The sequence below is a fragment of the Anabrus simplex genome, chromosome 1 (genome assembly GCF_040414725.1).
Source record: "Anabrus simplex isolate iqAnaSimp1 chromosome 1, ASM4041472v1, whole genome shotgun sequence".
Lineage (NCBI taxonomy): Eukaryota > Metazoa > Arthropoda > Insecta > Orthoptera > Tettigoniidae > Anabrus > Anabrus simplex.
The window spans coordinates 707252384-707265816 of NC_090265.1; the positions used below are offsets into that span (position 1 = coordinate 707252384).

The 13433-nt window shown below is 39.4% G+C and overlaps 1 protein-coding gene across 1 annotated transcript in view; it reads left to right on the forward strand.

The window, feature by feature from the left end:
• Positions 1-13433, forward strand: part of LOC136857368 (transcriptional regulator ATRX) — a 605506-nt gene that overhangs the window by 12540 nt on the left and 579533 nt on the right. Inside the window, exon 3 of the mRNA XM_068225161.1 lies at positions 9233-9378. Coding sequence (XP_068081262.1) covers positions 9318-9378 — 61 coding nt within the window. The 5' untranslated portion in view covers positions 9233-9317. The remainder of the gene's footprint in view (positions 1-9232; positions 9379-13433) is intronic.

The following is a 13433-nucleotide window of genomic DNA, read 5'->3' on the forward strand; positions in this document are numbered from 1 at the left end:
AATTTCATGTTTCTCATCTTTAACTTTTTCGTAGCTTACAAATTCTTCTTTCACCAGAATGAATACTCCCCCTCCCACCATTCCGTGAGAGAATTTCTGCATCCATTATATCATTTCTCAACCATGATTCAACTCCTGTTACAATATCTGGTAAATATATATCTATTAAATCACTTAATTCTATTCCTTTCTTTACAATACGTCTACAGTTCAACGTTAACATTTTTATGTCATCCCTACTTGACTTCCATATCACTGTACCCTTATCACCGCTCCCTAGACAATCCCGTTTCCCTGAATGTACGTCCCTATTACCCTTCCAAACAAATTTCCTAACTTATACGTACCACTGCGGTTTAAGTGAAGGCCATCTGAGCGCAATCCCTCTTTCCTACCCGCCCATTAGGATCTAGAGATTTCCCACATACCCACTCCATAGTTTCATTTAAATCCCCAATCACCCTCCAGCCAGTATCCCTCCTACACAGTATTCCACTGATAACAATCTCCGCCTCCTTAAAAGTCACTTGTGCTGCATTTACCAGATCCCACACATCCCCAACTATGTTGGTACTTATATCAGCTTGCCTTACATTGTTGGTACCAACGTGAAACACCACCACCTTCTCCTTCCCCTCCTCTCTCTCTTCTACTTTTCTCAACATATGCCTCAACCTAATTCCTGGATAACACACTACCCTGGTTCCCTTTCCTCCACACACTTTCCCCACATGTCTAAGGATGGAATTCCCCATGACCAGAGCCGCAACCCTAACCACCTCATTTGATCCCCTCCTCTTCTGGTCAGCCCTATCTTTCTTGATAGCTGCAGAAGCTACTTCCTCCTCCCTTTTCTCCTTCCCATGACCCTGTTCCACCTGTCTTTTCCTACCCTCTACTCTACATTTCCCTTTCCTTTTTTCTTCCTCCTACTTCCACACATCTCAGCACCAGTTCCCTGTTCCTCATCTTCCCTCTGTTGTTCTACCTGGTGTGATTCATACCGATTTCGCACAGACACCTGTCCTGAATTCTGATCCTGAATAGATCCCTTAGCCTGCAATCTCCTTCCCCTTAGAACATTAGACCACCTGTCTTCTACAACTCCCCCCTTTCCTTCCTCTCCCTCTTGTACATCTACTGTAACCTGTACATTGTTTGAGGAAGGCCTATCTTCCTTCCTATCTTCTGCGAGAATCCTAATTATCTCCCTCAAACTCATCAACTCCTCCCTCATACCCCTCAATGCCTCGCCACACCCACAGTTCCTACACTTGCACTCCTTAGCCATTCTTTAGAGAAAAAATGAAAAGGAAAGGAAAAATAAAATAACTTATGTGCAAAAAAATGAACGGAGGGATATATTGTCTGGGATAGTACTCAAAGATCACTCGACAATAAGGTAATTAATATATGACTACACTACAATACTACTTAGTCGAACTCTACTTTTATCCTACAACACCCTAACAGGATAAAAACTGCTGTTAATTACTGAATACCAAAAGGAATACGCAAGAATTGCACAATTCTAAACTGCAATTAAGCTTATCCTAATTACAACAGAATTTTAGTAAGAGAGTTTCTATGGATACCTCTACTATACCGGTACTACACAAATATTTTACAATAATAAGCATGCTAAATTCTAATAAGATATTACTCGTATACTACTGTACAGTACTCTGCAATAATTTTAAACTACGTTCAGACGTATCCTAATTACAATACCGGTACCATATGTCAGTGCGAAGCACAAACTGAAATGAAAATTGCAAGTTTGAAATTTGCAAGAACTATTATACTCAGAGATTACCAACAAAGTTAAATGCTTAGACAGGTTATTATTAGTTCTATGCTCTAATAGATACACATGAATATAGCAGGCGAGATATGGTTATGTGAGATGTGTATTGTTTCTGGGGAATTTCTTAGACCTTTGTTCTGATCCACTTTGACATTTCATGTAGGCTTTCTGATGGGCTCACCACATCCAACGGCATTTTTGTACCTATCAGGTAAACTTGGAGAACAGATGTTGCCTACTGGGTTTCAGTGCCATTTCCTCCACTGGGGGACTAACACCCAACTTCCCAGAGCTGTCGGTCCTTTCAGAGTCGGGTTATGTTCCACCACGCAACACTCGGCATTGAGTTGTTACTCCATCCCGTAGCAGGTAACCCTGCCCACACAATATGTTGTCCGCATTATGGTAAATAAATAGTCCTAATGCTCATTCTCCTATCTGACCTAATCAAAAGTGTCTACCTACTGTCTAGCAGCCTGTTGCGCACAGATTTTCCTTTACAGCTTGCTACTTTTTTGTCATTATGGGCACTTATCACCTGACATATTGAAGGTGAAGCATCAACCAACCTCCTTTTTACTTGTGACATCCTCGTGACTTCAGTGTTAGGGCATCCTGCAAGAGTTCACGAGATGGGTGTAAGTAATTGAGAAGCAGGGGCTGAAGGTAAATTGTGACAAGACTGAAATATGGACTGTTCACAGCACGAGCCAGTATCACTGGCTTTCAGGATTTTGAGCAGAAGAAGACTGCCAGCTTCAGGTATCCTGGTGCTGCAAAGAGGACGTCTGAAACGGAATGAATTCTGGTCGTTCTGAAAGTGGCGTGTCTGGTTGGGAATCCTTAACACATCTAGCTGCAGTGTATATTGATGATTTTATTTTATATTGCATACCTGCCAACTTTCCCGATTTAGGCGGGAAACTCCTGATTTTCAACTTTTTCCCCCCGCCTGCTGATTATTCTATTATTTCTCCCAATTTTAGCTTATTTTTTTGGTGAACTTCAAACATTTGTTTTCAAATCCCGCAATTTCAGCTTTGTACACAACTGGTCGGAATTCTTTCGCTCATTGGCCGCTTTGAAATGAAATATCGACATTTATTAACAAGAAATACACGTGAATGTGTGATGTTTATTGAAATCTGTATATCGGGATGAGTATATTGTCATTCTCTTGTTCTCGCATGCTATGTGTTTGTTCACATTAGTCTAATCGATTCTAGAGACTGGTCACCAGATTTGGAGTCTTTTTTAGTAATTTAGTGACAGAATGTCAAACATAGCAACTAGTGACTTTTCTAGAGATTTTAGGAGCCATTTGGATGCAACTCTGGCGAATTTTAATTTATTACTTGATAAAAATAACATTGCGCTTCACATAATCGTGCGGGTGCGTGATGCAATATATTAATCTAAGCATTTGCTAAGTAATGGCATCTAAGCGCATGACTGATTCACACGTGTGGAGCATGAGTTCATACTATTTTCAGAAGACTTATCAGAGACCAATCATCTCTCTCACATAATTCCTGTGAGGGAATAGAGTGTGTAATTTTTAGCCTTGTAGCCTTGTATAGCAACAGTCGGGGTTTGAGACAATAAGTGTTATAATATAGCATTGGACTCCTGTATTGCGCAAGATATGTAGAGTAAGCAGTTTTTACCAATTGTATCTCCTGATTCCTCCCAAATTTTCCTGATTGGCAGTTGGCAGGTATGACATTGTATAGGCCTTGAGTTATTAGATTCTAATGATCTTAAGTTTGATTAGCCCCTATTATGAGCTCCAATGCAATGTAGGTGAAATTATTGGGTGCATTATTGTTGAGGAGATGTTCCAGTGTGTTCCTAGGCCTCAAGTTTGTGACCCAGAAATGACCCTGCACACAAATGTTGCTTTCTTGTTAATCATTCTCTGGGTTACGGGAGCTTTCATCTTGGAGGCTGTATGTGCGGTTATCATCAGATAGTGGAGGGGAATCACTTATCACTGTCATCACTTTATTCCAGACTAGCTGATGTAGCCTACCCGTGCTTCGCTATGGAATTCTACATTGTATACAGAATTCTAGGTTAAATAGTGTACAGTTGGTGGGTATGATTGTATTAAATTGCATAGCTCTTTGCTTTTGTATAGGAGCAATAATATAGGTAGGCCTATTTAAAAATTAAATTTCAGGCTTCTGCCCCTAAACTACCACATCTTCCAGGGTGAATAAAATTATTTATATCCTAGACTGTAGTTCCTTATTCCCAGACTTTACATACCAATTTCTATTAAATTCTAGACATGATACTGTATAGGCTTTTGGGCTTATGCTGTAAAAGCATCAATGGCTTCATTAAATTCTGTTTACCCATTTTCTCGTGGCTTGGACTTGGCAACAAAAATTCAAATTAATGAATATCTCTGTTATCATAGCCGGTGCAGTAAAAATTGATAAGACATGATCAGAAATTTAATTCTATATAACTTTTGTTATGTGGTATTTATTGATAAGACCACTAATAACATAAATATTTGAGAATTCAGTTTTAGGCCTTCCCCTAAACTACCATTTCACTCAGCGTGAATAAAATTATCTATAGTCTAGATTGAAGTGACTCATTCCACAACTACACATACCGATTTTCATTAAATTATCTTCAGCTATTTTCTTGTGATGCACGTACTGTACATACAGACAGACAGACAGAAATGACGGAAAATTAAAAAGTGCATTTCCTTCTTACTGTGGGCATGACCGATACAGAAATACCATTCTTTTTAAATTCTGAGCAATGTACAGACAAAACTCTTGTTTTATATGTATAGATAGTGCACTATTTGTGCAGGTTCCACTGATGTCCTAAACCTCTTTCTCTTCTGCACCCTTCGAGTGCCAGAATGTAATGGTTCCGTATCTGAAACTTAACGCGATTTCTTTGTAGATATTATCCCGTGAGGAAACGAATGCTAAATGTTGAGCTGCTTTTAGTATTCCACAACATTTCGCCCTCCCAGGGCAGAAACATTGTAGGTGTCATTCACTATAAGCATGCAAAACATTTCCTGTGAAAAAGTAGGTTAGACAGCAATCAAAAATCATGGTGACCAGAAGCAATATGAACATTCTAAAATCAAGTCACCAGTGGGTGTATTGGAATTGATAGTATACCTCGATTCTTTACTTCATAATGAATAAAATATGTAGGCCTACCGTTAGTTCAGAGAAATATGTACCTAAGATAAATTTAATGCACAGTTTTAGGATGTTTGCATAATCAGCGCTGATACATATAAGTTGCATCGGATACATCATGTCCTGAACTACAGGGAACGTCTCAAGGGCAAAATGAGTCCGACAAAGCTGAAAAGAAGAGTTTACAAAAAAGAAGTAGTAGTCTGTTATGTTTGTATAATACTCAGTCTGTACTTTTTAATCCATATATGTATCAATCCTGTGTCAAGAAATGCACAACAGCATGCTGTTCTTCTTTGGTCACTTACATTTTCACGACTGGACAGCAAATGCACTGCAACTAGTGTTGGCATGTGTACAATGCATCTTGTGATGGGTGATGCCCTGAATGAAGGTCAGCTAAATGTTGTATTCTAGCTTCTTTTCCACGGATCAAAACTGACCACATCCTCCACTGTATTCCTACAATAACATTGTGAAAATATATGTTACAGAATTTAGTGTCATGAAATGTGTGATGGAAGTGAAACCTTAGCAGCCATGCAGGCTGTGATGTAAAGTGTGGATGGATGGCCAGGTAATGTTACCTAGCAACGGTGCAGGCTGTGATGTAAAGTATGGATGGATGGATGGATGGATGGTCAGGTAATGTTACCTAGCAACTGTGCAGGCTATCTCTTATAGCTGGTAGTCATCTGAAATTAACAATAGTCGACGGATGTTCATGGCAGAGAGACATATCAATGATCATTTGATTTTTGCAAATGGAAAAGGGGTTTCTTTTCATACATTCATTGTCGTAAAAATGTGGAATTTTCTGATGTGAATCATTGGCTTCTGAAAGCAGTTTTCAGCTCTTTCCATATGTGAAAGCAGGAGTGGAACAGCACAGCTCCAATTGAGTGGCAGGCCTTGTTTACTGTTCAGCATCTACCAGTGGCTATAATCTCCCAAGAAAAATCTGGGTTGCTCTCGATAGAGTTCGTAATAATCAATGACAGTGTGGCTCATTGCTACGTAAGTGGGGTATGAGATCCTGCTCTGAGTGCAACTGTGGTGAGAATACACCCACGGTATCCCTGCCTGTTGTAAGAGGAGACTAAAAGGGGCCCCAGGGTTTCTGAACTTGAGTTGGCGACCATGGTGCCCTTAGCTGATTCCTGGCATTACTTCCACTTACTTGTGCCAGGCTCCTCACTTTCATCTATCCTGTCCAACCTCCCTTAGTCAACTCTTGTTTTTTTCTGACCCCGACAGTATTAGAACATTTGAGGCCTAGGGAGTCTTTCTTTGTCTGGTACTTCATTTTTCGAAGTGTCGATCCCTTCTTTTTCCTTTCCCCCTCTCTACCCCCTGTGGGTGGGGGACACAGATGTAGACTACACCTGCGGTATCCCCTTCATGTCGTAAGAGACAACTAAAAGGGGCGACCAAGGGCTGATACTAGAACCACGTGATTACTTTTGATTAGTACCATTACGTGCGGAACACTCTGGGTCAACGTTACTTGCGACTATTACCACGTTGTGAGGGTCTACGTTATATAGGAGCATTATGGGTCTGAATGTTGCTTGTGAAAGAGGTCGTGTATTCCACTGCTCCGTTTCACTGTGTTTAGTATGGTCTGCGTTACTTATAAGCAGTAGCACTTTATGTGCAACACCATGGGTTTGCGTTGCCTGCGGTTAGTACTATTATGTGAGAAACACCACAGGATTAGCGGTGCCCGTGATTAGTACCACTGTTTGAGGAAAATCATTGGTCTTTATTGCCAGAGAGTAGTAATGTGAGGAACACCATGGGCTGTGTTGCCTGTGGGCGTTACCATAATGTGTGATGCACCGTGGGTCTGCATTGCCTATGATTAGTACCATTAAGTGAGCGACCCCATGAGTATCATGACCTGTGATTAGTTCCACCAAGTGACGAACACCACAGGAATATCGGCGCCCGTGATTAGTACACCTGGGTGAGGAGCACCATGGCTCTGCGTTGCTTGCGAGTGGTGCTCTTATGTGCGAAATGCCATGGGTTTGTGCTACCTGCGAGTGGTGCCATTGTGTGTGACATACTATGGGTTTACATGACCTGTGATTAGTACCACCATGCGGGAAACACCATGAGTCTACATTACCTGTGATTAGTACCACTGTAGGAGGAACATCATGGTTCTGTTTTACTAATGATTAGTACCATTGTGAGGGGGCGGTGACCTGGATTTTGGACCCTTTTAGATGATAAGCATCATTCCAGTAATTAAGACATTGTGAATTGGATCCACTGATTGTTTTTGTTTCACGATCATTTTCTCATCACCATTCGTTTTAGATTGTAGTCAGTGGATACATTTCAAAGTTTTAATTTGCATTTCGTTACACCTCATACCTAGCTGTTAGGCCCCTTTAAACAACAAACATCATCAGGAAAAGCGGACCATCTGGCATATCTCCACGGAATGTCTGAGGAGATAATATTTGGGGCCATTGGAAGATTTTGTGTAGGCTGTAAATGACACTGTTCAGTGGTTGGTCAATTTAGATTTAATTTTATGAACTCTGGATGAGCTTGGTTGGTTTAGTGTTTTTCTTTTCTTTTCCAGTTATTTGTCATTTGTTTTATATTTTTATGTAATTTATAACATTTTGTACTAGCCATAATCTAAATAAATAAATATCTGAAAATCACACAGGCTAAGTTCAGGACTACAGGGGGATATGTGAACACTTCCTACTTGACTTGCTGCAACTGTCAGCGTTGACGATATGTTTTCAGACATTTTGGGGTGAAAATGAAACCTGAAAACATTGAACATGTTAGCAAAGTATATTGATATCTAGGCCTCATACAGTATATTAACATCTTCCCTGAACCAAGCTTTACCCCTAAATTCATATTGAAGAGCAGTAAGAGGATCAGTTTCTATGATGTTTAATTGGAATGGCTGGCTGTGTGTATGTCTCTCTCTCTCTCTCTCTCTAAGATCTTCAACATTCCGCTTCAGTGGCATAGTGGTCCGCATTAACTTCCATGAATGCGTTTCAGAGCCTTCGATGAGGCCTTTAGCTATCATCTGCCTCAGGTATGAGTGGCATATCTCACGTCTCCACCAGGAAAGATGACGTTTCTGGATTGTTAGTAGCAGTGTTCGTTTTTGCTTAACTTCATCAAGGGCTTTAACACTTACTCAGTCCAAGAAATTGTCAACATTTTACAATAACACCACCTTTCAAATGGTTATAGGCGTTTTATTTCTGCACCTGGTTTAACGTCCAAGTTTTGCAGCCATATAGTGCCACTGTCCAGAAAAATCAAAGTTTGAGACTTTGTTTGTGCACGGCATTCTGTATTTCTTTAAAAAAAGCTGTTTTAGCATGTGGTATTCTATGCTTGACTTCCGTGGTACATCTTACGTCTTCAGTTATTTTCTGTCCAAGCTACTTGAATTTGTTCACTTGTTCAGTTTGCTCGTTACATATCTAATTGAATATTTACAGGTGTGTGTGTGTGTGTGTGTTTTTAAAAATATATATTTATTACCACACATTTAGTATTTGAGGTGCTGGATTTGAAATTCTCAGCATCATTAGTTGTAGTGTCGTTGGGCTGCTCGCTAGAATTGTTTTGTTGTCAGCAAACTTAATTACACTTATCAACTCTCCATTCACTTTGATTCACATGTTTGTACCTGTTAAGGCTTTGGTCATGATCAGATTGCCAAAAGCGTTGAAGAGAATTGGTGATAAAAGGCAATCTTGTTTCACACCTTTCTTGATAGGTACTGACTCCAATGATTCTCCTTTAAGAGATACAGCTTTTGTAAAGGCCCCAAATAAGTGAGATAATCTGGTTCTAGCCCTATATTTCTAATTAAGAAAATAATTTGTGTCAGGACACTTGATCAGCGAAGCAGATGTACAGTTTTTGTTTCCTCCTCAATATTTGTTCAGCAAGAATTCTAAGAATATGGCATCCCAGGTCCCCACAGTTTAGCAAAATCCAAATTGCAATTCACAGATTTTGGTTTTCAACCTTTTCTTGATAAGGTGAAGAAGAATTTTAAATGCATGGGGTTCTAGACTTATTGTTCATACATATCACATCTAGTCTGATTCACTCTTTTCGGTGTTCGTATTATAATTGACTTCTTAAATTCAGATAGCAAAGTTCCTTCCAGGAAAATTGTGTAGGTGAGTTCATACAATTTAGCTAATAAATATATTTCTTGTTCTTTGTTTTGTAGGTGTTGTGACAGAGCCATGAGCTGCATCTCTTCAGGACTTCTCTGAGAACAACCTGTTGTGACAGACATTCCCAGGACACCATTAATGATGGCCTCTGACAGTGACTGTGAAGTGATTTCTTCTTCCAATCAGAAGAAAGAACAAGGTTAGGACTTACAAAATAATCACTACTGTTAATTACCCATGATCAGTAATATTTGTATATTTAATTTACATTTTGTGGCCTTCGTTAAACCACTTTAGTCAATTTTATGAAAGGGTTTTTTCTGTTTTCTTCACTCTCTTGGATCTTAACTTTCTTTCTTCGTTATCCCCTGTGGGTGGGGGATGCAGATGAAGAATACACCCTCTGTATCCCCTGTCTGTCGTAAGAGGCAACTAAAAGGGGTCCCAGGGGCACTCAACTTAGGAGCGTGGGTTGACGATCGTGGGGCCCTTAGCTGATTCCTGGCATTGCTTCCACTTACTTGTGCCAGGCTCCTCACTTTCATCTATCCTGTCCGACCTCCCTTGGTCAACTCTTATTCTTTTCCGACGCCGACGGTATTAGAGCATTCGAGGCCTAACGTGTCTTTCATTTTCACACCCTTTCTTTGCCTGGTACTTCATTTTTTTGAAGTGTCGGACCCCTTCTTTTTTCCTTTTTTCCCCCTCTCTATCTCCTGTGGGTGGGGGACGCAGACATAAGACTACACCCGCGGTATCTCCTGCCTGTTATAAGAGATGACCAAAAGGGGTGACATTAGTACCGAGAGTTTATTTGTGATTACATATAATTTAGTTAAACAGAATGTTTTATTCCACCTATTCAGTACTATACATTAATTGCAATGCCTATGTTTACATCATAATACGTTACTAGGGACTAGTTTCAACCTTATTTGGGTCATCATCAGCCTAAATAAAGTACACTTATATGTCAAATGTCCTGTAACAATATCTTCTTGTGAAGTAATAAAATTAATAAAGTGAAGTATATGTACAATGCAATAATGTTAATTGTAAATTAGGGTTGAATGCATGAAATGTTATGAGATTAAAATGCCGTGGTACCAATCAATTAGATTAAAATAGTCAATAAAATGTCCAAGCTTAGTGTACATATATTGCCAGCGAGTCTGTGAATATAGTTAAGTTATAGATCACATTGATTTTGCAATGGTGTTTAAGATTTCACATGAACATTAAATACTGTAGATTTTCGTAGCAGTCTGAGTACAATATCCGAATTGCTTCCAGTGAATTCTATTGCTCAATTGCGCATTCTGTCAGAAGATTGATTATTTATTTTGTACAACATTGGCGCAGAGGGTATATATAGCTTGCTCGAAGTCCAATTGTAATATAGTTTATAATGGTGCAGAAAAAGATGATGTATAGAGACTGGATATAAGCAACTTCTTGTAGTATATATAGTTCTGCATATGGTGTGAGGTGGAATTCTCAGTCCAAGATGGAATCAAATGGAACCTTGCGCGGCAATGTGATCGGCTTGATCAGTGGTGTGCAACCATTGTGCAACTATTTTCGATTATCTTATTTCTTATCCCCTCCCACTCGAAGATTTGTCTCGTGGTAATAAGTCATAAGTGTACCAAGTTTTGTTGAAATCGGTCCAGTGGTTTAGGAGGAGATGTGGAGCAAACTCACATACATACAAATACAATGACTCTATATAATGCTAACTGTCGTACCCGACTCTGCTCGGGTACTTTTTAATGTTTAATTTTAGGATTTGCATCACATGTATGAAGTGGTTTTTTTTTTCTTTTTAATTTCTTTATGGTGATGTTTATTAATATTTGATGAACTCTTTGGTAGATTTGGAGTTACTGTTATATGTTTAGTTTGAGATTATTCAGTTTCACGTTAAACTTCATCCTTGTGGAAACCCAGATTGTCTGGGAAGTAGATCTCGATCACAGCATGTTGGATTGCTATTTCCATATAGCAGGCAATGAGTTGCTTAGTTACATCAACTTCCTAGCAAGAAAGGTACTTCTTAAAACATGGCGGCGTGTTCCCATCCTTCTATACACAGCATTTCTTACCAGACTATAATGATACAGGGTACGTTGGTGTTGCCTAGCGGCAGTCTATCCATCAAGGTTAATCCAAATCTTGGCGTGGCGTTGTAATTAAATTAATTATATAAACTTACTCATCCCAAAAAACTATGTTTTGGATTTTGTTCAAAGCACTTCCTAAACCCTCAGGAATAATAAGAACAAATTATGATATTTTCAGCAAAATTGGTTCAGTAGTTTTTACGTTCATTTGAGACAGACAGACAAACATATTGTATTTACCCGCATAATTTTCGCGCTCACATAATTTTCACGCCCTCGATTTTGATAGGTAATTATTAGGATTTTTATTTTGCCTGGAACATTTTCATTGTCTCAGACCGTAGGCTACTCCACATCTTTGCTCGAGCGTTGAAGACAATGAAGTTACCCTCTTACGTCACCATCAGCCGGAGCCTAGTCTGACCTTGAGCGAAGCTGCATTCCGATCCCCATGCCTGGAGTTGTACCTTGGCCTACACTTTGTGATAGCTAGTTCTGTTTTTAGAGTACAGTGAACTTCTGAAAGGCTTGCGGGTAGCTACTGCAGATACATGCTGGAATTTGTTCTGTATAGTAGTGTGTTAAGAAACAGCATCGCAAGTTTTCGTAAGTAGGTAGCACACAGTAAAGAGTCTTTTAGTGTGCTCCGGTGTTACAGTTAATCAGTTAGCATGGGGAAGTATAACAACTGTACAGCCAAATATAAACTAAAAGTAATAAAATACACCGAGGTCAATATAAACAGCATTGCAGAGCAAAAATTTTCTATCTCAGAGGCACATGTTCGCTACTGGAGAAAGCAGGAGGAGGCTCTATATAACGTTAAGAAAAGTACGCAATCCTTCAGAGGTCCAAAGAATGGAAAGATCCTGATATAGATAATGCGCTCTTAGTGTACTTCGAAGAATTAAGTAATAATGGAATTGCAACACGGAGAAATTTACCCTGAGCAGATTTCAAAGCAAGCCATTGCTGGGTACATAGATGAATCTAGATGGTCCTCTGTTTTTGTATATAGCGTACTCCTGATTATTAGAGGTAATTAACACAAGGACATATGTGGATTACCCACAGATTTCTTACGGTTAATGTCTAATGAAAAGTACTCTCATAGATTTAATGAAGATTTGCTGTAGTGGGTATCATATGTAATTTTCATTTGGTGGAATCTCATTAATCCAGTCTACTTGGGGGTCTGAATTGATTGAACTAATGAAAGAACAGTAGAAAGTGCACCAAAACTCCATTTACAGCGGCAAAACAGGTTTATTATGGTATATTTTAAGGGGATAGCAAGAGCGTGCAACAGGGTAATACATTCTACCAGAGTGTAAGAAACCTTGTCTGGAATAAGGAAGTATCAAGGAAGAGTAAAGAGATAATGTACAAAATGTGTTGTGTATCCATATCAACTTGCAGCTGAGACATGGGTAGGGAGGACAGTAGAATTCAAGACAGTGAAAATGAAATACCTAAGAAGTATGATGGGAAAGGCAGAGAGAGAAAGGAAGATGTTAGAAAGGAAGTCGGAATAGAAAGCCTAATTAAGAGAATCGACAGGAATAAACTACGATTGTTTGGACGTGTAAAGAGGATGGAGGAGGTAAGAATACCAAAACAGATGATGGAGATGAAGTTTGAGGGAAAGAGAGACCTAGAACAAGGTGGTTTGATTCAGTAAGTAGGAGGGAAGGAAGAAGAAACCTGGACTGAAACAAAATGGTGGAAGATGAGAGGAAGCTGGAGAAGTGCAATAAATGCCCCGACCTGGCAGAAGCTGCATAAAGGTAAAGGAGGTTGAAAAGGACTAAACATTTCTTGAACTGTGAAAACTCGCCTTGAACTCCGTGAAAGGTTTATTCCTAAGTGCTTGGTGAGTCTTTCTGCAACAACTTGAATTTAAATTCCTCTGACTGCCAGTCCACTCAAATGTAGTTGTGTAAACCACTTGTGCACAGCATCATCTCGGGTACGTTGTGCTGGCTTTATCATTAATTTCCTCATTTTTCTTTTTCTACAGTATATTTGACCGCTAATGTTAACAATCAACATACGGTGTTTTTCTTCCTAATATCTCAGACACATTTTGCGATTCTGCACTCTGCGCATATAATGGCCACTGATGCACTCT